Below are 26,411 nucleotides of genomic sequence, written 5' to 3'. Positions count from 1 at the left end.
CAGACGAAAAGTCTGAATCTACTTTATGCCCCTCATTCACGATGTCAAAAAAAAAAAAAAAATCAGCGTCAGAACGTACCTTAAGTCTGCTCTGCACATGTAGGTCAGTTTGGATTTCCCTGACCCACAGGGTTCGATCAGATACCTGGCCAGGAGCACATTGACCCTCACTCCCACCACAGGGGCCCGGTCATGATCCACCGAGGTGAGTAAAAGGGCACACGCTCCCTTGGGTAAATTAGTCCTCCATGTTCTGCAGAGACAAAACGAGAGGGGGAGTAAATGGGAAGTTCCTGGAAGCCAAGTTTAAAATGGGGCCTCACTCTTACAGGAGGGAGCTGAAAGGCAGGATGGGGCACCCTGGTGACCCAGCCTGGGCAGAAAGCATCCTTGTGCAAGAACTCACGAATGGCTCACTCTGTACAGGGCCCCTTCTGCAGTGGGTATACAAGCTCACACAGTCAGTTCTTTGAAAGAAAACCAAACTGAAGTGAATCTGAAAACCCTTTTTATGTTTCACAAATGTACTAGAACGTGGACGTCCAAATAAATGTTACTCTGTTGGAGAAGTTCTGGACTAATGATGTGACATTTCCTCAAAGATTTTTGAAATTCTTCCCTCAATAATGTCTTCAGAGAATGTAGGAATTACATATAAATCAGCTTCAACCACAGCTCACTTGGGACCCAAATGTTATTTCCTGGCTGATGCATTCACTAGCTATTTCTGAGAAAATCTATCCTAAAGGGGAAAAAATAGCTACCACTGAGCACATCTGATGGACTGTGCCTCTCTCTCCGAGCACAGTTCCAAGACTTCAAACCATTTTCAGGGATGGACACACTGCTGGAATAAATGCAGATGTCATCTTTCTTATCTGGAAGGGTTCAGTGCTTTTATGGAAGCATATGTTCTATTTTAAGTAATTTTAATATAACATTCAGTGACATATAAGCTCATTCTTGCCACAATAATCAATCCGGAAGCTCTCACCTCAAAACGACATAGTCCCGAGCAGGGTGGGGCGCCATACTGTTTTGGACGTACTGGTAAATTTCAGTCTGGCTGTCCAGGATTTCAATCACTTTTGAATCCAACAAGTCTACATCCCAGAGGTGCTGCTCTTTCAGGAGGCGCTTTAAGATTTCCTCAGGTGTTGCAGGGACTTCGATGGTTGCCCTCCAAAGCCTCAGAGGCGGTCCTTCACTCACCTGAGAAGGGGATGGACTTTTCAGTGCTGAGACAGTCCCCACACATCTAGACTCTTAAGACAAACTGCTAGTCGGGTACATGGACCTAATGCTTATTTCTGACTTTAACAGGCTGCTGACCTCAAGTATATTCAAGATCAGAACAGAAAGCAGATAGGACTGCTGGCGTCACCTCTGGTTTTATCTGTTTTCCTGGGACCCATATTAGGGTCAATGCAATGAAAGTAAGATCTGTTGGCATGTCCAAGCCTGCAATGGCCATCCGGACTGTGCTCAAGGTTTCTTTCTTTTCAAGGTGGTAGAGAAAAGTCAACAAATACCTCCATGAGCATGCAAAGTCACATAGGATACCTCTGCCCTCAAGGGGCTTTCAAGTTAAACCAACCATCCCTGCCCCCAGCACTCCCCTGTTCATTAGAGGGACAGGAGAAGAGTGACTGAGAACAGAGGAGAGCCTGAGGGGATTCCAATCAAAGGATGGAAACAGTCGAGCTCCTCATAAAACGCCCGAAGGCCCAAGACCATTAGTGAAACATTCCTGGAAACTCTTGCATGATTCTATGGAGCCAAAGGATTTCAGTAGCTAGTTTTCTCTGACGTGAGTTCAATGAGTGTACCATCCCTCATCGAACTGGTTTCCACTCTCACCTCAGGGATATGAATCACCTATCTGCCCAGCTCTAGAACGAAGGCAATGGGTGACAGACCACCACAGAGAACTGTGTTGGCAAAAGGATCTGGTCTCTAATGAATCCAAGTCCCAACCACCAGACTCAAATGGCCGACAACAAGGATACAACTCACCTTCTTATAGGAGAGCTCAGCCTGCTCAGATGTGGAGTAGCTGACCCAGCCTTTGAACTTCTCTTTGACCTCTTTAAACAGGCTGTCCACACAGTCCTGGAGGAAGTGTTGGTAGTCCGCTGACTCATCATTACAAAGGCGTCCTAACGCTTCGAGGGTAAGGGGCTTTAGCTCCTGTTCGGTGTAGGAATTTCGACATCGGCTCATTTCCTCAGGAACCTGGGAGTGACACGAGAGACAAAAAGGATGTCTGTTGCCCATCGGTGGAAGTGGCAGGATCCTCAAGGCTGTGAAAGCAGTCTAATCCCTCTGCTTCCCAGGTGAAGGGTGTCCCTGCTGACTTCACATGGTATCACGAGGATGCAAGCAGAGCACCTTCATAAAGGTACCTAGAAAGCTTATTCTTGTGTGAGGTCCTCCTCTTTAGGAAGAAGTTAGAAGTTAGAAGTTGAAGAAGAAGTAGAAGTTAGAAGACAGTGACTAAAACAAGGCGTACACTGATGAAGACACAGAATTTTTTTTTAATTGAAATATAGCTAATTGATTTACAATATTATAATACTTTCAAGAGTCCAACATAGTGATCTAAAAATTTTTTATACACTCCATTTAAAGTTACGATAAAATATTGGCTATCTTCCCTGTGCTGTACAATATATCTTGTGGTTTAACCCCTCAAAAAACTATTTTGTTCTCTATACCTGTGAGTCTGTTTCTGTTTCATTGTATTCATTCTTTTGTCTTGTTTTTTAGGTTCTACATATAAGTACAGACAGGTGCATGCAGTACTTGTTTTTCCCTGTCTGGCTTATTATACTAAGAATAATGCCCTCCAGGTCCATCCATGTTGCTGCAAACGGCAAAACTCAAAATTTCATTCTTTTTTTTTTTAATGGCGGAGTAGTATTTCATTTTATATATACACACACAGACATGCCACACATAGTCTTTAGTTCTTTATCCTTTCATCTGTTGATGGACACTTAGGTTTAGTGCTTTTTTTTTTTGTTTGTTTGGATATACACCTAGGAGTGGAATTGCTGGATTATAACGTAGTTCTATTTATAATTTTTTGAGGAAATGCCGTACTGTTTCCCATAGTGGTTGCACCTCAGATACAGAATTTACTTCAGATAATTTGTAGCTTTTGTTTTCTAAGTAAAGGGGTATGAAGGTTGGCAATTTCATGAAATATATTAACTCTACTGAGCTTATATATTATAAAATACATAAATAAGACATTCTCAGACTACATATATAATTTCTAGCTTGGAAAAGATCTTTTGGTTATGATGTGAACAAGTATGGAGCCCAAGATGTTGCCCCTATTTACATTATCCTCAACCAATAACAAAACTTTCCATCTCCCTACCTGGAAAAGCTTCTTGCACTCAGCAATCATATGGGCTAGCCCTTGAGTGGCAGCGAGATTCTCATTCAGATCTTTCTGATCTGGTTTGCCCAAACTCTGTTTTCTTTGCATTACCCTAGAGAGAGAAATGAGGAAGAGGCAAGATTCAAATGTTTATATATTTTTAATCAGTGTGTTATTCTAGGAAACCTAAAGGAGAGAAAAAGGCTATTTCACTGAAGCTTATTTGACATTAAGTAGTTGAAGAGAGTTTTATTTTGGTCACTAAAATTTCTCAGTTGTATCAACAACATACAAAAAACATGAAAGAGACCATCTCTGATGAAATCCTGGCTACTTAAAACCATCATGTTAGGGACTTCCCTGGTGGTCCAGTGATTACATATCTAAGCTCCCAAAGCAGGGGGCATGGGTTCGAGTCCTGGTTGAGGTAACTAAGATTCCCCCATACTATGCAGCCCATAAAGATAAAACCACCATGTTAAATAGGTTCCTATTGAAACAGGGAAGCTTATAAGGTCTAAACATGTCGGGTGGGGAGAAGGAAAGGCAGCTTTGACTGGTGGGTGGGTGGGAAGCACTGGTCATTGGGGTAAATAGGATCATTCTTTACAGTTTAAAATTAAACAGGAGCCCCTCCTGTTGGTGAGAGAAAAGTCTATTGTTTCCTAGAGGTTTTGTCTTAATCTTATCTGATCTCTTTCTACTGCTCCCCTTTAGTTCTCTCTCCCATTAAAGCAGGAATGCTCTAGTCAATGGTTAGAACTAGTTAATTAAGCATTGTATGTCTTTCAGAAGTAAAGCTAACTTCACCTAACACAACTAGGCTGACCGCATCCCAACAGCTGAGAACTATCTGTCAAGTTCCTTTAGAGTTGAGGAAAAGGATCAGCAGGATGAATTTGGTAGAAAGGAGTTAATGACTCCTTTCCTACTTTATATAAAATATTCATGTAAGAAGTTCCTCTGCCATTTTTTCCCCATCAGACAGAAGCAAGTTAGTTACTTAATGGAGCTGCCCCACAGTCCCACCTCATGTATAAAATAGATACTAATAGCAGCTTTGCCTCCTTCAATTGTTAGGAGGATTAAAGTTGATAATGAAAGTCCAGGGTGTAGCCCCTTGCTGGGGACAGAATACGCGCTGAGCAAACATCAGCCTTAGTTATTTTCCAGATTCCTCGACTTCCACAGTCACTTCACCTTCTCTACATCTAAGGAGAAACTCTGCAACATTGGCTCAGCCGGGTTCTTAACTTTTAAGGCCGAACACCATCCTTACTTATTTCACATCCAGCTCCTTTCAACCTCCGGCATAGGCCAGCAGGTAGGTTCTACTGAAGAGGCCAAGCCAGACTGGTTTTATTTATGCAGAAGCCAGGACTGTTTTGGAGGTCAGTAAACCCTCATGATTCTTTGCGGGCAGAAAGTATGATGACCAGTTACCGAGGGTACTGACCGAAGGTCAGGGGAATCCCTTGCCGTGGCAAAGCAGGAATGTAAAAGTTTCTCAAAAGCGGGTTGAAACTAGATTGTCTAAGAGGCCACACCCCCAGGGCTGAGTAGGACGGATGGGAGAAGCAGAGGTGAGGAACGTGGGCTGCGAAAGGAGGCCAAACTCCGTTTTGCTGGATTCAGGTATTAACACAACAAAAAACACGCGGACAGCTCTATCAGGACAGGGAAGCTGCCACTGTCTGAACAACGGGGCGTGCGCAGCGCATTGGACCCGCACCTCGGGGAGGAGTTCTCTCTCTTCAGAGTGTTGAGGTGGAAGAGGGAAGGCGCCAAGCAGACGGCCAGGTTGGTGGGGGTCATCTGGTTCTCCTTGACGGCTGCAGTGACATCGCTCAGGAAGTAGAGGAGCGTCTGCAGGACCTCCCGGTTCTCGTCGGGCAGGAGCATGATGGCGGCCTTGATCGCCTGGAGACGCTGGTCCTTGGGCACATCTGCGCGACACCAGCACTTCCCCCGTCAACCCAGTGATTTTCCATGTACGCTTGCAAGGAAACATCCCCAAAGCAAATATCGACACCAAAGACCTCAGCCCAGCACTGAACAAGCACTTGCAGAAAGTGTACTTGAGGTTAATATGGAAGAAATTAGGGACAGCCACCAACGTCACTACCCTCAAGTATTTCCTGCCTGTGGAGGAACTGAGAATTTTAAACACCCACCTCAGAGTTCAACTCCAGATGATGTCTGCTGTTTTCTTATAGTTTACGGAAGTTTGGTTTCTTTCTTTTCTAAGTACTTTTTTCAAAACTCCTAGTTTACCATTCTCAATTACTGAACATTATAGGCTTATACTCTTGTTCAGTTTCAATGAGAAATTTATTAAAGACACATACAAGAGTACAAAAACTGAGATTTCTTCACTTTGACTACAAAGTGTTCAGCATATCTGAGGACTTTCCTAATTTTAACTGATCTGCTCATTCTTTAAATGAGGAAAGGAAGCTGCTAAAATATTCAATTTAAACAACAGATATGTTTTTTATGTAGTAATTTAAGCTTTGGAAAGCCTACTGAGAGGCTAGTAGTAAAAATACATGCTTGAGAAATAAACCCATAAAAATATAAATAATAAAACAATATAATATAATGTATATATATGTATAAACTAATAATACAGGTAGAAAATGCTGAACCCAACTTTCAGGTCTCTTATACTAGGCAAATTTTTCTTTTAAAAGGCATGTGGTGGAAAATTCAAGTCACTCAAACGCAGCTCCATAGGACAAACTGATTAAACAGCTCCATGGTTACAATACATAACAAATATCTTGGTGGGGGAAATGTGACCTGTGTTTTCATAAAATCTGAAAGGATGAAACAAATAATGAAATAATCCAGACCAGCTCCACTTCTCATAAAGTCAAGTCCCATGCGCCAATTCTAAAGACAATTGTAGCTCGGAGAGAAGGTGCTTTTAAATTACATTGCTGTAATACCACACTGAGCCAAGGAAAACACAAGGCTGTGAAAGCTACAATCCTGATCTTGATCATTAACTTAGACAACTGTTTGCTTTAAGCTTTACTTAAAAGTGAGATGGGCATGGGGATTGTTTCCCCAACTATTTCTGGCAGAAGCTGAGATGCATAACAGAAAGATTATTTATTCATTTTACAGCAAGATAAAACACATGGACACCTGTGAAATTTTAAACACAACAGGCTTTGCTAGAGAGAAGTGAAGCAACTGAAATACCTATAGACAAGGCAGAGAGAGAGAGAGATCTTGGAATCTGCTCTTTTAAGTATGTTAGATTAACACTGGTCTTGAAATGAATGAAAAAAAATAAGTTCCTGGATTTGAATGTAAAGATGTCCAATTGCTTAGTAACTGGAGAACGATGACAAAGGAGTTTTTCCTTCACTACTCAACAGATGTACAGAAATCTGTTTTGCAAACAAGTAGGCAAAAAAGAAAACAAAAACTGATGACCTGTCTCTAAGAGGTCACGATGTGGGTCCAAAAGAAGGGCATCAAAGGAGCTACAGGCTTTGGCTGACCCCACTTCCCCCACCACCAACCATGTCAAGGTCAAAGAACACTCACACTGGTATATCTGCAGAAAGGTTTCTGAGAGCTTGTTCGTCATCAGTGGCTCAGGAAGGTCTCGAAAATACTGCTTCAACATGTCTGCCACATCATAAGCAGACTGTCCCTCGTAGTTGACACAATCTGTGGTGCTTTCATTCATCTGGCGCAGAGCCTGAATCCGGGATTTGACACCCGATTTTCTGAAGAGCCCAACCTTTGTTGGAAAAACAAAACAAAATGTAAAGTGTCAAGAGGAAAGCAACATTTTCCGGCAGAGCTAGAAAATGATGCATGCACCTGAGCTCCCATGATTAAGTGGTACCTGCAGACATCGGCTCTCACCTGATCCAAACAATGGTTGCGGAGGTAGCGCATGGCCTGCTGGATGCTCTGGGGGAGGGGCTGTCCTGTGCGCTGCACGTTGACCGTCAGAGGGACCCCGAATACATTCCGGTCTTTATAGTCTGGAACCTTGATCCTTTTCATGAACTTGGGCACAGCCCTATTGAAAAAATATTGGAGTTGGGAGGGATACGATTACTCGTCTTATGCACATTTTGTCCATCTCTGCAGGTAAGCCCTGTGGGTTCTAGATCTGTGCTAATAAGGTGGCTATTTAAATTTAAATTAAACAAAATTACAAATTCAGTTCCTCAGTCATATCAGCCACATTTTAAGTGCTCAATAGCCATTTGTGGCTGGTAGCTACTATTGGACTGTGCAAATATGGAACATTCCTACCACTACAGAAAATCCCACCGGACAGTGCTGTTCTAGATTTTCTAACATTTGGGGCCATGAGGCCCAATAACATTTCCTCAGCTGGCGATTCTCCCTCCACTGTTAGCTCTGAGAATGGGGTCTATTTTCTTAAGGGAGAAGATGGGCTTCCTTCCAAAATGGCGGCATAGGAAGGAACAAGAGGAGAAAGCTACAGTCAAGACCCTAAGTAGGCACTTCAGGATAGAGCTGAGAAACAAGTTCCCATTTGTCCTGAAAATGGATGAGAATCATTTCTAAGCTCTTGATGAGATCCCAAAGTATTTAGCGTCAAAAAAAGATCAGGATGAAAAAAAAAATAGCAAATGCGTGATGTTGGTCTCACATAATGAGAACTAACTCCAGAGCTCAATGTGGCGGGGGTGGGGGAAGGCAAGCTAATGACTTGAAGTCAAAATAAATTCTCCTGCTGATGACCCGAGAGAACATAACATCTTTAGCTTTCTAAAGGAAGACAGAGGAGAACAATGAGGGTTTTGTGAGCCTACCCCAGGCTCCCTGGAGTCCTGACACCAGGTCCAGCCTCAGCAGTGTGTGCAACAGCAGGAAACCGATGTCATGTATTTAATGCTGTCAAGCAGAAATTTCAGCTCTACAAATGACCTCTCTGAATGGGACAAGAAAGGGCAAAGCTGAACAGGAAAAGAACTTTGTGTAGAATTTCTCCTTACTCCATGGATCCCACAGTATGAGGCTTTTAACGTTTGGTTTTGCCTCACTGGAAAAACTGACCAGAACTCAAGAAGTATTCTGGACTTTCAGATTCTTGAGGGTTTGGTGGCAAGGGGGGGTGGTGGGCCACTCAGAACTGAGAATGTGAAATATGCAGTTTTAAATAGCCAGCAGGGAAACTCTGGCTCGAAGCACAGAGAAACACTGCGGAAGGCAGACTGCCTTGACTTTAGAGTGCTAAACCTACAGCCACGGTGTGTTACTGTTTATAGCTCTAGGAAAGGTAAAACTGAAGCGCAGGGCCAAATCTGTATTTCCATACAGTGAAGTATATGGATCGTGGCTCTGAGTACGCATAATACTTGCTTTGTCGGGGAGAAAAGCCTAGCGGCGGAATGTACAAGGAACACATTACGATCTCCACCGAGAATCTGAAGCATGTGGGGGATAAACCAGTCAATACTTATTTCTGTCATTCAGAACAAACAACTTCTGTATTTAGCAGAGCTCACATAATAACAGCCTTTGAACAGGAGATGCTTTGATGCCGAAGTTAACCTCACTACGAGTCCCAAAGAGGGGAGGAGCTGGGGAGAGAAGTTACGTTGCTGCACTGATTCTGGTTTTGCTACCAAGTGATACTCATGAAATGGACCGAGTCTCCATTTTTATAAAGAACTAAAATTGTGCAAGTGGATAATGAACACTTAGATTAGTGAAAAGACTGAAGGATACCCAGCTGACACTGCAAAATGCGCTGGGATGTCAATGTAGAGACATTTATCTACTTTGCACTCAGTAGAAAAAAATATGCACATAATGGCTCCTGTCCATGACCTATTCAGCCAAGCACTCTACATCTCACAGTAAATACACCAAAGACCGTACTTTCCAAAGTGTGGACAGTTCAATAAATTTTATTTTTGTACATTATTTTTGTTTATAATATATTAGAGTGGTGAATTCCTTTATTATTCACTGCTCAAGAATCTTTGTTGGAAAAAACATAACCTAAACTCTTTAGCACAGGTAGATTTTTTTTGTGATATTGCAGATACCTATATCAATCAAAAATTATTTCTAAAAAACGTGCATGAAGAGGGTTACAAAGCCAAGCACTGTACATCAAGCATTTCAAAGTTGCTCTCATAACATCCCATGATCTAAAGTTTTCTTCCCTTCCTTCCAAAATATGATCTGATCCTGTACATGTATTTGCCTGTGGTGAGCTATTCCTACCACTGGGAAGGAAGCGCCTGGACAGTGAAGTAGAAGACTAAAGCGGTCTCACCCTATCAACTGGCAGCTTGTCACTCCTAGCGCTGAAAACTCAACCAGCCCCGATGGAAATTCCCTAAAGCTATACTAGCTTAAGCAGTATTGCACGTGGATTCAAGAATGTAGACACTTAGAGCATCGGGACAATGAACTCAAGATACAGGATCCACCTGTTACATCCTCAGTGCTGGGACAGCGCTGGTTGAAAATGTTTTCAAATATGGTACACTGGGCAGTTTAAACCCTTACCAGCTAAAGCCATGCTTATTAGAAGGCGTGTATTTCTCCAGCAGGGCGGTTAACTTCAAGAGGGAGTACTTCTGCAGCAGGTTCATCTGGGCCACAGACTGGCAGTTAATCTGCAGTGACACGGAGTTTAGGCTCGGCCGATGAGAGCTCTGGAAGCTGTGCCATCTCAGCCTGTGCCTGAGAGAGAAAGGGGCGGAATGTGAGTACGAAAGCCTTTTAATGGGTGGACGCACAGTCAGCAGTGGGTCTCTCACTGGCCTCTAATCTTAGGAACTGAGAAGATTCAATTTCCATTTCAGTCTGTTTTTATTTTATCCTGTGGTAAAGTATATACATAAATAAAATTTACTCGTTTAACCACTTTTAGTATACAGTTAAGTTCCCTTATGGCTCAGCTGGTAAAGAATCCGCCTGCAAGGCGGGTGACCTGAGTTCAATCCCTGGGTTGGGAAGATGCCCTGGAGAAGGGAAAGGCTACCCACTCCAGTATTCTGGCCTGGAGAATTCCATGGGCTGTATAGTCCATGGGGTCGCAAAGAGTCGGACACGACTGAGCGACTTTCACTCACTCAAGTACATGAAGCATTAAACACATCCACGGTGTTGGGGTTCCCTGGTGGTTCAGTGGTAAAGAATACGCCTGTCAGGCAGGAGACGTGGCTTCAATCCCTGTGGTCGGGAAGATCCCCTGGAGGAGGAAATGGCAACCCACTCCAGTATCCCTGCCTGGGAAATCCCATGGAGAGAGGAGCCTGGTGGGCTACAGTCCATGGGGTCACAAAGAATTGGGCACGACTGAAGCGACTAAGCCACAACAATGACAAAGTGTTGTACAATCAATCAACCCCGCTACCCATCCACAGAACTAACTTCTTCTTCCCAAACTGAAATTCTGGTACCCAGTGAACGATGTTCATTAATCTTGTAGGATGATAGGATTTTCCCATCTAGCACTTTCCTTAGGAATTTCATGGCTATAAATGGCTCAATCCCATGTCCCCTACACAGCAAGCAGAAGTAGCCCCTTTCTGATCACCTGCCCCTCACCCCCAACAGGTAAGAAATACTTACCTGTTGGACCTGGTCAGGGAGGCCCCGACCCCAGAATCCCTCCTTTCCGGGATGTCAGAGGGCTCTTCAGGCTCGTTCAGTGAGTTGCCTGTGCTGTCCAGGTCACTGGGGGTAGCTCGGTCGTTGTCCACGTCCAGGTGTATCTGCTTGGGAGAGGATGGGCACGGTGAGACGGAGTCCAGGGCCGAGTCGGAGTCTCCCTCATCGGAAAACTTCTCCGACCACTGGTTGACTATCCTCTGCATCCCCTTCACGTGGTAGAGGATGTCGTCCAGCTCGGGGAAGATGTCCTCGTTCTCCAGATCGGCCAGGTCACCCGAGCTGGAATAGAGGATGGAGCCCGGCACATTGTCATAGATACTCAGGCGGCTGCTCACAGAGCTCGAGGAGTTACGTCTCTTAAGTTCCTTGGGGCTGCTGTTTTCTCTCCTCAGGCTGATGTGGCCGGGGCCGTGGAAGCTCCCGGTCCTCCAGTTCACAGAGCTGTTATTCCCTGAGGGAGAGAAACTGCCATTGGAAAGGGCTTTCGGGAAGGTGCCGGGCTTGTGGTCTTCTGGGATGTAGAACACCGTGTCCTCTGGGTAGCTCTCCCGGTTTTTACAGTTCTGCTCCATGACGTTGTTGAACGTGGACTGATTGAAGGGGTCGAAGCCCTCCAAGTACATGCCTCCCCGCTTGTTGCAGGCGCTGAGGCTCCGGGTCCTGGTGACGGGACTGGGCGTGCTCACGTTGCTGCTGGTCTCAGATTGGCTGCTGCTGCTGCTGGTCTGCGTGGAACTGGAGATGCTCCTCTTCCGTACCATAGGAACGTTGATGTGGTTGCCGTTGAGGGCGGAGATCTCCACGCAGTTCAGCTGCTTCAGCTTCTCCTCGTCCACCCCCTCCTGCAGGATGGGCCCGCTGATGATCAGACCCAGCTTGGAAGGCGCCTTGTGCTTGCTGTGGTGGGAGCCCTTGAGCTTTAAGCTCTCCATGCGCTTCAGCAGGCTGTGTGTCTTGGACTTGGTCTTCTCGTGGCCCTTCATGCTGAAGCTGAAGCTGGACAGTTCCTTGGGAGAGGGCAGGCTGCAGAAGGAGTCATCGTTGCCTACAAAGGTGCCGGAGGAGCAGACGCTGAGGACGGAGTTAGTCCGGGCTGGGGCCGCCTCCCCACGCTGCGGCGCGTGGGTGGTGAGGCTGCAGGTGCTGCGGACAGAAGCCACCTCCTGGCGATCGCTGAGGTCCGTCAGCATACTTTCATGGCTTGGGGCGCTCTTCAGGTGGACAGCGTCTGGGGACCCAGGGATGGGGTCCTGCTTTGGAGAAAAGACGTCAAACTCTTCAAGCCGGGACCACCTCTTGCTGTCCCTCTGGAAAGTCCATTTGCCACTTATTGCACAAGGCTCGTCCTCGTCAGAATCCTCGCTCTGCAAAGACAGAAGGGAACCATTTGTCCCCTGAAACCAGCAGACAGCACGGGGCAGGGCATGACCTGAGGCCCAGGGGCCAGGAGACTGACCATAATGCCATTCATGTCAATACCCCTCCCCGCCTTACAGCTTTATTATTATTTTTTAAAATAACCAAGATGAATGTAAGCATTTCACAGGAAAAAGCCTGAGCAAGTGTTTCAAGCTAAATAAGAGTTATTTTATGGAAACTCTGGGATCTATAGGCTGCTCTTAAATTGCTCACAGAGGAAACCTCTGAGATCTGTGAAAATTCCAGGCATGTAAAATATTTTGAACTGGAATCAGCAACGGGTAGGACTCCCTCTGGTCTGCCTCCAGTTTTGCTGTCTGTTGATAGTATGTGTTTATATTCCCTTTTCAACTAAAATGGTGGTTCCCGAACACTCTCATCTCTCAGCCTCTTCCCTGTTCCTTTTCATTCCTCCCCCACCAACATAGGAACCAGAATTAGTGCCACAAGAGTCCTATGACATTTCAAACTCAGGCATGCTCCAGGCCATTTAATAAGGTTTCACAAATACCTAGTTCTGACGGCATGTAACATGCACACACCTGACAGAACATCTCTGCTGGTGATGCCTGACTTAAAGACGGGACCCAGGGTTACACTGTGACAGACTATTGCATCCGAGCCCCTTGATGGGATATCGAGAGGCATAGTTCAGTGTGATGCATGTGGAGCGTCTCCTGTGAGCAGGGTCTCCTGGGGCAGTGGGTGGAGAGCACTGAACGCTGACTCCTGCAGGCTCCTCTCCACAGCTCCTCACAGTGTGAGGTGAGGTTCCCGCTCATTTGTTTAAAAGGTTTAACTCCCCCAAGAAGGCAACTTGGCGCAAGTTAGATAATTAAAATCGGTACTCTTGACAGTGAAAAATATGTTCTTTGACCAAACTCACTTCTGTTTAATTTGTGACATTCACTCCCACCACTACACCCACCTCTTCTCCTAAGATCTCATAAGACGTCCTCACATTTCAAACACAGGAGAAAATACCATCCGAATCAGTTCTGTGCCGGCATTTCACTAGAATGTGTGGGATTTCCAGCCCTCCCTCTTTCTCCTCTAATTCCTTTTCTCCCTTCAAAGCTCTAGTCTTCCATATTCCACCAGCCAGCCTTCCCTGCCATCTCTACAGCTTCAAAACACAGGTTCTGTTACACATGGGAAGACAGAGGTCCTAACAACTTCAGCTGCAGTTTCTGCAGGGAGGCAATGCAAAATGCACCGGAATTCTTAAGCCTCATCCCTTTAATATGTTGTAGGCATTGAGTTAATGAGGCAAAATCACAGAAAATCTGTTCAGATCAAAAATAGCAGGCGAGACACAGATTATTGGTTAGCTGCAGCTGTTGGTTTCAACTACATAAGACTACACAGTTTTTGGTAAACCTGCCTGGATTATAACATTTAAAATGTAGGTATTTTTAGAACAAGGAAATAAGAATTTGTGAAACAAAATCTATCACAAAACACATAATCCAGTTTTTCATCTTCTCCTTTGCTCCTACCCTATGATACCTTTTATATACTCACTCTTTTCCGATGAGGACTAATTTCCAGCTTCATCACCGCACATTTGTTTAAAGTATTTAGACGCCTACAGAGCAAAGAAATAACATTAGTGAAGATATGAAACCATGGATGGTGGATAAATATTTTTTCCAAACAGTTGACATGTTTGAGTTTCTTTAAATCCATTAATATCTATAATTGAGAAGAGTATTCGAAATTTCTTTAAAAAGTGAAGTTTAAAGATACTTTTATATCTCACAAGTTGTTTTATTTACATTTAATATTACTATTTTACAGTGAAATGGCACCCTGCAATGGTTCTATAAAGTGCCTCTTATTCTTCACAGAACAAAAAACCCTCATTTGAAGACATGTATTCTTCCAATAGCCCCTAAGTTGAGCCATTTCCACCCCGTGCCAAGAAGTAAACGCCAGTGATGTCTCCTTTCACAGAAATAGGAACATGAACAAGTAACCAAGCTGAGCTGTTGGTGAATAAAGTGTTTGCTGTTGTAATGTATTCTATCTCAAATCAAAATCCAAATATAAAAATAAAGCTATTTTTAGTTATCTCTGAAAAATGATAAACAAATGATAGGTAGTCTGTTAAAAAATTTAGTGAGCTCTGTATAGGAAGGAGATTTGAACGCTCTTTACTACCTAATTCTTTTTTACAGCTTCCTGTATAGGACAGGAAAATGCATTGGTATAGTCGTAGCAACAGTGCAAACGATTAATTTTAAAAACTGTATACTTCAAAAGTCAATATCTTTAAAAATTCAAAAAATAAGCGCTTGAATCAGATTCTTCTTTGGAACAGGAGTCAATTTTTTTACTCTGAATGCTTTTTTTTTTTAATTCCTGCCAAAGAGTAATAATTTAAAATTAGGAAAGTAACTTAGCTTCATCAAAAATGAAGTACTTAAAACAAAGCAAAACTCCACCTCACTGGGAAATAATGATATAGCTCAAAGAAAGAAACCCTTTACAGATAAATAATCTGTATTATTTATACAGATAAATGGCATGTAAAACTGTGAATGACAGCTTTTCAGGCCCCAAATCTTTCTAACGTCTTCCAGATGACCATCATTTAATTGTCTTCAAATGAATCCTTACCGTAGCTGCTGTCTTGCACCATCAGTTAAGATTGAAGTTCTTCCTATTTCACAGGACAAGCGCATTTAATGCACACAAATTCAAACTGATTCTGAGCCCTCTTCAAGGCTCTATCGTTCTGATCCTGTTCTTGCAGCTTGTCTAATAACTTGGATAAAGGAGGGTAGAAAGTATTTTTGCCTGCTGATAAGACTGCCTTTGATTTCATAGATTATGTGGTAGCCTGCTTATAGGATAAACAAAGATAACCCTAAACAGAGCACCTATGCTCAGGAAAATTCTCTCTGATAATGGGAAGGGAAAGAAAACAAATAACTTAAAAAAAAAAGTCCACAGACATTAAAACAAGTGGATATAAAGTCCCTTTCAAAGGGGCATCCATTACTTCAATGACTTGTATCCACAGTGTTTTAGTTCTCAAATGTTTTTAAGATGTAAAGAATCCAGGATGGTTACAGTCTTAGGTCTGGGTTTCATTAATCAAACCTGAAATCAAATACCCACTTGACTTCATTTGGGCTTTAATGGTCGAGTGGTGTTTATAATCAAGTTTACTAGGCATGGATGCCTGTGGGGGCGGGGGAGGGACTTACTTCACAAGCTGCAGATTTCAGTCAAACAGAAAAGACCCCGAAGGTCATTTTTGTAAAGGTCAGCGTTATCTTTTTCTCTTGGCAGCATCAAGCTAACGGTGCTTCAAAACTGAAGCCCAGGAGTTATTTCTGAAGTTTTCAGGGAATTCACGTGCCCCCTAAGCACCTCCAAAGTGGGATGTTACCAATTTAGAGAGGGTACTGACATGAAGCAGCAGCTGGGGACACACTTTGGGTCAGGCATTGTACCTGGAGCCTCGCGTGTATTATTTCGTCTTGATAGAGATACTACTATTTATTTTCAATGTATAGATGAGGAAATGAGGCTTGGAGTGGACACAAACCTGGTCCAAGGCTACAGGACTAAAACACAGTGACTCTGGCCCTGAGAAGCAGTCTCTTCCGCGTTCCTTTCTAAAATAAATGTTAATCATGATAATATATGGGAGCAGCTTCTACCCTAAGTATGACTCCTCCAGTGAGTGGCAGAACACTGGTATCTCACACTGCCTGTCCGGAAGCCCGGGTCCTTTCTGGCCCCCAGGGTCCCTGCTGGCTCAGCTCCTCAGGAATGTGTCAGTCTTATCTGCTCGGCAACCTGCACTCAGCTCAGAGGGGGAGGGGGCACAGAGTGAGCCATCAGAGGCTTACGAGCTCTGCTGGAGGAGCTGCAAGCACCCTGATAAAACCATGGCAGGCGTGGTCCTGGGCCTCACGTAGTCCAAGTGAAAACAGGGAAAGCAGAAGAGAAGTGAGAAAGGAAAAAGAACATTACAGCATACTAACACATATATATGGAATTTAGAAAGATGGTAACGATAACCCTGTATGCAAAACAGAAAAAGAGACAGAGAAGTACAGAACAGACTTTTGAACTCTGTGAGAGAAGGTGAGGGTGGGATGTTTCAAAAGAACAGCATGTATACTATCTACGGTGAAACAGATCACCAGCCCAGGTGGGATGCATGAGACAAGTGCTCGGGTGCACTGGGAAGTCCCAGAGGAATCAGGTGGAGAGGGAGGTGGGAGGGGGGATCGGGATGGGGAATACACGTAAATCTATGGCTGATTCATATCAATGTATGACAAAACCCACTGAAATGTTGTGAAGTAATTAGCCTCCAACTAATAAAAAAAAAAAAAAGGAAAAAGGAACGTATACCTATGGCCCGATATATGGAAGAAACCATCGCAATACTGTAATTATCCTCCAATTAAAATAAATAAATATTTTTTTAAAAAGAGAATAAAACATCCAAAAAAAAAAAACCCCCCCAAAAATATTATTCCCCCATCTCTCTCTAAGAATATACCCCCCAAAAGAATAAATACTAGCCAGGTGTCAAGAACATCCATAAATAGCTTACCAGTTTTATTCTACTTTGAGATGCTGAAGGTGAAATGAAAGGTTCAAAAAAATGTATTTCCAAGATGCTGTTATTATTTGGCACTAAAAGCATAATATTGAGTTTCCTAGGAAATATACTATTTAAAAATATCAAAAAAAAAAAAAAGAAAAGAAAAAAGGAACAATTTCCCACATAGACCTGACAAATAAAAATTCTTCCAGGCCTTAAAGATATTTTCTTGGAATTACTGCAATTGCTTTTCTTTTAATGGGACCAAAATAGTAACATAGCTGAAATGTATTAAATGGCTGGGCGCTTCACGGAGCTTAGGCTCTTCAAGGGCGATTATACAATAAAGTACAGACTGAAGACGCTCCAGTCATTATGTGATTCGTCATTATACGATTATCATTTTATTTAAGTAATTCTTTGGTGTATTCATAGGAGTCAGTTGTAACCTCATAGGAAAACAGCAATGTGGGATATATAAAGTTATAGAGAGAAGATTTCAGAAAAGGTATTCTAAGAGGTCACAGTTTGCATTATCATCTGCATATGCTTCAAGACAAGTGAATCAGTCCTCTAGTTATTAATACTGAATGTGATGCTCTCAGAATCTCGGCCTTATCCTTGGGGTTGGATCATAACAGCAAAGCTAGCATGACTGGGACAAAAACCAATCTCTCCAAGGAAGCAAGTACGTTCACTCCTTACAAGTGTGCATGCTAAGAATGCTGGTAAGCAATCCAAACCCAAACAATCTAGTAGTTGCATAATTACAACTTTTGGTCATTATAAAACTTTATATTATTTAAGACCGTATCATTATCATTCTCAGGAACACACTGTCTACAAGTTTTCTGCTCTTAGTAGATTATGTTAAGAGGTCAGCACCTACTAGATTATTGACCAAAAGAAGCTTTAATATCTGCACAAGTTGTAAGTACATGAATGTTTATAATAACCTCTAAGCAGAACATGGGAGTGTATACTAGTATGTAAATGGGAGCATTTGATCTGTGTGTGTGGGTGGGGGGAGGAGGGGTGGCAGGAAAGAAAAACCATGTAAGAATTATTTCATTTAAAACAAACCTAAAAAAGTTTTAAAGTAAAAACTATTAAATATTTAATAATATTTTATTAAAGTAAAACTTTTAGCTGAGTTTCTGTTAACTATATTACCATATGTATTTAAAATCAACTGCTCAAACTGTTTCAACAAGGCAAAAAGATGGAAATCTATTAAACAGTCTGTCTAGGAAAAAACTTGACAGATCACAAGGCAAAGTTTCAAACAACACTATAGATTCAGGATCTGCTGGCTCTTTGAATTCTGTGGGCTGAGCGAGTACATAGAAGAGGCCAGTCTAGCAAATGAGATGAATATCATCATCAGTAAAAGCAAGTGTCCCCAACAACTCTGATGACCATCTCAGGATCTGGAGGGCATTTCCAAGGAAGATGCTCACCACTTCCTTCTTCAGAACATTCGTTTAGCCCTCTCCAATGAAAATCATTTGCTATAAGAAGTCTGTTTATGTGAAAGTGTGGACAAGAGACCTTGGGCTTTTCATTACAATCAACTTGATGACTATTCCTGTGAATTCTGAATCCTACCTCAAGCTTTTATCCACATACTCAAATCTGGGTGTCGGTTTTAGGCCTGATAAATTTTAAAGCACTTGACATCCATCATTGCATTTCCTTCTTACACTTAACCTATGAGATATTATTCTACACATAAGAGAAACATATAACAGCAAGAGAAACCAAAGACCAATCAGAATACACTTGTGGAATCCAAAGAGAGAGCAAGGTCTAGTTGTTTTTAGGCTTTTCTTTTCATCAAAGATCTAAGAGTACAGATTTACTCCCTTCAAAGAGAGGTAGACTCTCTGACGGTGCTGAGAGCCGGTACAAGGCACAGGGTATGGAGGATGCCCTTAGACCCAGAACAGGGTAACTGCATTTCAAACTGATATTAAAAAAACAAGACTCTAATCATGACCCCTTGGGCTGTGATGCTGCCATGATATTTTTATGACCCAGAAATTCCTAAGCTGTTGCTGCTGTTTACAGGGCACGCTCACTAAGTAGCATGAAATGTGTGAGACGGATGATCTGACGCAATGAGTATGTCTCCTAGGCACATCTTAGGAGTGACCTCATTTCTATGCGTTACCACCAGTGATGAATTGAGAAGAAATTAATTTTGTCCCACAGCTAAGCATTCAAACATTTCAAAAATGTCTGGAGTAGTTTATATACCAGATGTGGTCCCTTCCCTCCTAAACTGTGTTGGGGACATTTTTTCATTACAGATGACATAACTATGATATTATACACTCTGTGGGATGGGGGTGCGGGGCCTTGGAATCAGGTTGCTTTCAGAAAGTGTCTAGATACCCTGGGCTTTTCTAAGCAGTCATTCAATTGGATTTGAAAAGTGACAGTGTTTCTGTGGTTAATATGGCATTTTTTTTTTTTTCTTTCTGAAGCCAGGAGAACTAGTCTATTCCATGAAAGTGAAAGTGAAGTAGCTCAGCTGTGTCCGACTCTTTGCCACCCTGTGTACTGTAGCCCACCAGGCTCCTTCCTCCATGGGATTCTCCAGGCAAGAATACTGGAGTGGGTTGCCATTTCCTCTCCAAGGGATCTTCCTGACCCAGGGATCGAACCCAGGCCTCCTGTATTGCAGGTAGACGCTTTAACTTCTGAGCCACCAGGGAAGCCCTATTCCATACTCCATTGTAAATACCATACTTGTCTTTCCCTAAAATGCCTGTTTAAGTTAGGTGCTTCAAAAACCACTGGATGACAAAAAAAGGCAGAAAACAGTATTTTCACAGAGCTACAATTGCTTTCTTTGTCTGTAAAAGGGAAATACATCCTGGGTGCCATTCCACCTCAATGATGCTTTTCCAAGTTAAAAGTAATACCGAAATTAAAAGAAAACTAATTTTACAATCAAATCAATAAGTGAATTAGTCTGTGTATGATCTTTTTCTCTCCAGAATTCACCTTTGTTGGCTTACAGGTTTTGAGAAAAATTACAAGGATGATTAGCTTAAAAATGAATAATATGTCCTAAAGAGCTGGAGAGGATTATCAGTGTCCTGTCATCGTCTGCTGCGTATTTTATCGCTTCCACTTCATTAAAGCCTGCGAACTGCTTAGCGTGAAAATCCACCAGCACCACGAACAAGGGTTTCTGACAGTTTTTCTCACATTTCCCATCAGTGCTCATTTGCTGCCTATCTACTTTCTGTTAAAGGCTGTGCTGAGTTATTTTACAGCCGTATTTAATCCTATCGTTATGAATGTGTACGTGGGAAAGCTGAAGAGGTTCAGAGATGCTTTCCTGGAATTCAAGCCACGGTCCTCCTGCCTCTAGTTTGGCGTAGTCTCCCCCTCCCCCATGTCCACTGATTTCTCTAAATGTGTCACTTTCATTTGACAGCAGCTTTGACTCTTTGAGGACACCTGGGTGGGGCTGAGCAGTCAATTACACTGCCTTAAAAAAAAACCCTGTTCTAGGTTTTCAAACCGCCTGAACATTACCTGTTTCAGAAAGTACATGGCATCAAATATGGAATAGCCCTAGGACTGTGCTATTTTAATGGCAATACTAAACAATAGGAAGCTACTAATTTTAATTAAAAGGCCTATGATTCATAAGGAAGTAAATCTCTATATCCAAATACTATTCAAAAACCTGACATAAATAGGGACTTCCCTGGCTGTCAGGTGGTTAGGACTTTGTGCTTCTGCAAGGGGCATGGGTTTGCTCTCTGGCTGGGGAACTAAGATTGTGCATACTGTGCGGCCAAAAAGAAAAAGACACCTGACATAATTAGAGCAAAAGCAAACTCATCCCAGTGATAAGTACTATGCTCTTAAAAAAGAAGAAAAGAGAAAGAAAGCACTCAAAACATTTCAGTTTACCTGCATAAAGCCTCAATAGCATCTCTGTCCAAAAAATCATGCTCTCTCTTCACTGAGGAAATATCAATGGGGAACAGAAGATCTGTAAGAAAAATAAAAACAAGTATACTTATTGAGCATTCAGATGCTTGCCAATCTAGCCCAGTTTAGCAGACAGAGGAAAAAAAAAAAAAACCCTCAAAAACAAGATAATTTCTTGAATACTTACTGTGTACAGGTTACCTCCTTCCCTACCAAGTGCTATGGGAATGTAAAGCAGTTTAAGACAATATCTTCTGTGTCCTAAAGGAGCTTGGATATCAAGTGGTCTGCAGACTCAAGTATCTGTTGTCAAAGCTAAGTGGTTCAAAACACTGTTTCACCTTTAAACAAATCAGCAGTCAACAGACCTGCTATATAAATTATAATTTAAACCAGAATGAATACCAGGAGGATGCTTCCTTCTAATGTGGCTGTTTCCTCCCTCCCCCCGCCAGGTGTGTCTTCACTCACTTTTGATCAGGGAAGAGGTCACAGAAAACCAGGCCAAGGAAAGATCTAGAGAACAATGGTGGTTGTCAATGGAATCCAGTCATTTGCATGACATCAAAAGCTAAAGAGAATTCAGGATGTGCTATTTTTAAACAAATACTAGCACTTCCATATGGCTTTCCAGTGGTTTATATAAATCCCCCTGAAACAAAAGGCCAGCTCTAAAGCTGGTGTAGAAAGACAGAATCCCAAATCCTTTTATCTGTAGAAGAGTTCACTACTCTAAGAATACATTAAGTTATATTAAAATCGAAAAGCAGAAAAGGGGAAGAGTCAACTCAATGGAAGAATTCACTTTTCTGTCCCTCGTTGATAAACACATCCAGGAAGAGTAGGGAGGAAGAAGACCAGCAGTGCTTCCATGGAACACGACAAAGCTCTGGAACTGCCACTAGATAAGAGCAAGTTATCCCTCTTTGGTGTTCTAAGCTATTAAGGTAAATAACGGGCCTTCCTAGTAAAAAGCTTGTAAAATATCGTGAGGAAGAGTCCTTCTGTGCAATTCTGTGGGTCAGGAATGGAGCACTGCAGGACACAAGAATACACAAGAATAAACAAGAATACACAGAATACACAAGAATACACAGAATACACAAGAATACACAAGAATGCACAGAACCTAAACACCCCTTTGACCTCCCAAATGGCTAATGCTGCAAGGGGAAACTGACATGGCTGTTGGTAATTTTGGAGACACAAGTAACTAATAGTATTCTAGTTCTGGGGTTGACGTGGGAGCACATGATGGTTCGTTATGTTTTTATGGCTTCTAACTTATGATCATTGGTTTTAGAGGACGGTATCGAGCTCTTTATCTTCAGTCATCAATTTTCCAGAAATTATAAATACCGCCCCCCCACCAATGTTGAAGATTAACATGAGTGTTGTGGTCTATTCGTTTTCCTGAAGGCCAAAGTTAGTGATCCTGTTCTCTGAATGGTAAGACAGATAGACCAATGAAATAGCTAGAGCCTAAAGATTCATGAAGAAATTTATAAAATTCAATATTGGAGGATCTACCTCTCTTCATTACCTTATAGACCAAATGATTAGGGAAATGATTAGCTGCACCACTATAGTAGCAATAAGAGAGAAGACTTCTAGTGAATGTAAACTATTAGTAAATAGAAGCAAAGCAGATTATAAAGCTGTTTGAAGCTTCTGGCAACTGTATTTCACTTTGAACAGACATCATGCACTCTAAGTATTAAAGGACAGAGCTTATATTAAGGAATATGCTTGTAATACTTAATACATGTAAATCATAAAGTTAACATGCCTATTGCGTGCATCTGAGACAGAAACTTTGCTATTTTAGCAATTCCTAACTCAGTGTGCCCAGAGCTATATTTTAGATTACTTTCCTGACCCAAATTAACTTTAAAATTCTGTTTAAAAAAGAAATTCTAGGAAAAGTAGGGACTAAATGCAAGAGAAGAGTGAAATAATTACTTTTTGTTGTTGTTGTTCAGTAGTTCTCAGAGTTCTTCAGGTTAGGATTTAAACTTCCAGCTTGGGTTTAAATGCAGGATGTATATATTGTCAAGGACCAAAATAAAGCTAGGAATCAAGGGACAAGTGTGGTGGTATGTGGCGTGTGTGTGTACCTGCCCTGAACATGGGGGCAGGACAAAGGAGAGAAATTATAAACGCTTAGAACAATGTACAGTACAACCTCAAAAGTAGATTTAGGCTTTAAAAGACTTATAAATGTCAAAGGACCCCCAAAATGTAACTTGCGAAAATAAAGTCTGTCTCTTAGGATTTGGAAAGATGTAAGCAGAGACCGGAAGGGGATCTCAGCAAAGATACACATCAGAAGAAAGGGCTGCTTGGCAGCAAATCAACACTAAAAATTGACATAATTGAAGGAAATTTAATTTCTAAACAGGAGAACAAAAGGACAAGCATGTTATTGCCACTGCAAATGCAATTATCTTTCCGTCTCCAGTAGAGCTGTGAACTGAAAATCCAATAGAATGCTGGGCCGCCCCCACCCCCACCCCCTCCAAAGCCCTACTGAGAGACAGAGGTGCTGTAAATGGTAACAGGTCCAAAATTCTCCTACAGGAAAGATAAGCAACTCCACATAATAAACACGCGGGCTAACCAAACACCTTAAAAGAGAGAAAGGAAGGAAGGAAGAAGGAAAAGGAATTGGAGATATTCTCTGAAATGGAGGAACAGTAAGATATTCTACACAGTCTAATTATAAAATAATTTTAAACCCATCTTCATGGAGAAACATCATACATTCAGTCTGGGCTACTAAGAGGAAGAGCAGGCATTATTAATGAAGTAATGAGTTAGATTAGCTGAGTGAGCTAGGGATATAAAAATGATCTCTGTGGTTTCTCCCCAGTTTGCTTCTGGGGAAAATCCCTACTCCCTCCATTTCCTTCTTCAGTGCAACCTGCTGCAGCGGGATTCCCCTGACGGTCCACGGCCTGAGACTCCATGTTCCCAATGTAGGGGCCCAGTTCAATCCCTGATGGGGAAACTACATCCCATAAGCTGCAACTAACAGCCAGTGCAGCCAAATAAATAAATATTTCCTAAAAATGAAGCCTGATTATCACGGGCGCACCTCCAAGCTGACAAACTGTATCCAGTCTTAGCACTTGTTGTTTCTCCGTTGCTAAGTTGTGTCTGACTCTGTGACCCCATGGACTGCAGCACGTCAGACTTCCCTGTCCTTCACCATCTCCTGGAGTTTGCTCAGACTCATGTCCATTGAGTCAGTGATGCCATCCAACCATCTCACCCTGTTGCCCGCTTCTCCTCCCGTCCTCAGTCTTTCCCAGCATCATGGCATTCTGCTCATTTATTAAAGAAGAATGCTGGTGACCAGTAGATATCAGAGAGAGCCCAATGCCATTGCTATAGGAAGCAGCCTGCTTGTTATCATCCTAGAAGGACGGGAGAGCAAAAGAAACATCTTAAAATCACTATTTATTGTGAGAAGAGTTGAACATCCCTGGTGAAAAGACTGAAATGACATCGTTTAACCTGGCTCTTTCAGCAGTTTTGTCACATAATGCCTGTCTCATAGCATCTCCTTCCTCTTAAGTGGTGAAAAAGATGTATTCTTTCTGCGTAAATCAAAGAAAATTATGCTTGCTTTTTGAGATATTTGGCAACCCCGTAAAGGTGTTCTTTGAGGTCTGAACTGTTTCATTTCTACAAAATCTGCAGCATCTACTAAAGTGGTGGGCACCCCTGATGGTGCAGAATTAATACTGGCTTGTTGATTAGCTGAATGGATGGCTGGATGGATAGATGGATGGACAGATGAATGAGAGACATTTGGCAATAAGAACAATAAGCCTCCCATTTAAATGAACAACCTCTTCCCCTCGTGTTATACAGAGCACACTCTGCCCACCCCAGGCAACCAAAGACATGAGCGAGACTCAAGGTGCTCAGCATCCTGTTTCAGCATCCAAGTGATGCTCGGGCCACTGTGAAGACATCAAGAAGCAGCAAAAAGCCACCCTGAAAGTGAATGTGCTAGTTGCTCAGTCCTGTCTGACTCTTTGCCATCCCGTGGACGGTAGCCCACCAGGCTCCTCTGTCCATGGGATTCTCCAGGCAAGAATACTGGAGTGGGTTGCCATGCCCTTCTCCAGGGGATCTACCTGACCTAGGGATCGAGCCCGGATTTCCTGCATTGCAAGCAGATTCTTTACTGTCTGAGCTACCAGGGAAGCTACTTAAAAGTCAACCTAGATCTTGATTTCTTTTAAAAAAAGGGTCCACTTACTGAAATAACCTAGGAGAAATAATATTGATTGAATGACAATCTAAGGAAAAGTGAAAAGCCTAATGACAAAGTAGGGAAATATATCTATGACACATGACCAACAAAGCCTTAGTGTTTAGAATAAAGAGCTCTTATAAATCATCAAGAAAAGCACAATCAACTCAGGGTAAAAATGGGCAACAGATATTTCACAGAAGAGCAAACACATACAACCAGATGCCACGAAGAACTGTGTCTTATCATCAATAGCGAGAAAAATGCCAGTCAAAACCTGTAAGATATCATTTTATATCCATTTGAATGGCAAAAATGAAAGTCTGGCAATGTCAAGGGTTGACAGCATGTGCAGAGACAGGATCTTTTTATATTACAGGGAGGAGTGAAATCAGTACAGGAACTTTTCAAAATCTTGCATTATAAAGTTGCATGTACATCTTCTCTACTACCCAGTAATGCTACTCCTAGGTATGTGTGTGTGTGTTATTGCATGCTGGTTACTTTGGTTACGGGGTGGTAGAGTGACAGGAGACTGGTAGGTGTGCTATTATTAAGGTCCTAGCTTTTTTCGGTGGCGGTGGTTTTAGGTGCTTGCTATATTTTTTCCTTAATGAAATATTCAAGTAAATAATAAAATGTCTGAAAATAAATCATAGATCAGTAATAATCATGTACCAAAGATAGGCTTATGGCCATTATAAAGGAATGGTATGGGACTTTCTTGATGGTCCAGGAGTTTGGCATTCACCTGCCAAGGCAGGGGACATGGGTTTGATTCCTGGTCCAGGAAGATCCCACACGTGGCTGAGCAGCTGAGCCCATGCGCCACAGCTGTTGAGCCTGTCCTCTAGAACCCATGCTCTGCAACATGAGAAGCCACCGCAGTGAGAAGCCTGCGCACCACAGCTAGAGAGTAGCCCTGGTTGGCTGCAACTAGAGAAAGCCTGTGAGTAGCAACGAAGACCCAGAGCAGCCCAAAGTAAATAAACACAAATTAAAAAAAAAAAGAATGACGTTTCTAGCTTACCTTCATAAAGCTGGGCATACTGGGGGAATCCTGCGGCTCGGAGCCAATCACAAGCTTCTTTGGCTTCGATTTCTACAAGAGAAGAGAGGACAGACAAACATGTTAGCTATGTGTAACTCTGCTCCTTCTTCCTTAA

The 26,411-nt window shown here is 42.4% G+C and overlaps 1 protein-coding gene across 6 annotated transcripts in view; it reads right to left on the bottom strand.

Moving 5' to 3' along the window:
* The window catches only part of DLC1 (DLC1 Rho GTPase activating protein), a 409,749-nt gene that overhangs the window by 3,438 nt on the left and 379,900 nt on the right, over positions 1-26,411 (bottom strand). For 5 of the 6 annotated variants that reach the window (XM_061134629.1, XM_061134628.1, XM_061134630.1 and 2 more), the window contains 12 exons: positions 26,276-26,347; positions 20,958-21,039; positions 13,973-14,036; positions 10,988-12,393; positions 9,917-10,093; positions 7,280-7,439; positions 6,953-7,151; positions 5,124-5,337; positions 3,389-3,503; positions 2,017-2,235; positions 995-1,212; positions 80-253 (listed from right to left, as the gene is read on the bottom strand). In XM_061134629.1, coding sequence (XP_060990612.1) covers positions 80-253; positions 995-1,212; positions 2,017-2,235; positions 3,389-3,503; positions 5,124-5,337; positions 6,953-7,151; positions 7,280-7,439; positions 9,917-10,093; positions 10,988-12,393; positions 13,973-14,036; positions 20,958-21,039; positions 26,276-26,347 — 3,100 coding nt within the window. Of the gene's footprint in view, positions 1-79; positions 254-994; positions 1,213-2,016; positions 2,236-3,388; positions 3,504-5,123; positions 5,338-6,952; positions 7,152-7,279; positions 7,440-9,916; positions 10,094-10,987; positions 12,394-13,972; positions 14,037-20,957; positions 21,040-23,099; positions 23,214-26,251; positions 26,348-26,411 lie in introns of all 6 variants that reach the window. The other variant, XM_061134634.1, reaches the window with a different exon arrangement.

Source organism: Dama dama, chromosome 32 (assembly GCF_033118175.1).
Source record: "Dama dama isolate Ldn47 chromosome 32, ASM3311817v1, whole genome shotgun sequence".
NCBI classification, from domain to species: domain Eukaryota; kingdom Metazoa; phylum Chordata; class Mammalia; order Artiodactyla; family Cervidae; genus Dama; species Dama dama.
This window is presented reverse-complemented; position numbering and strand designations above follow the sequence as displayed.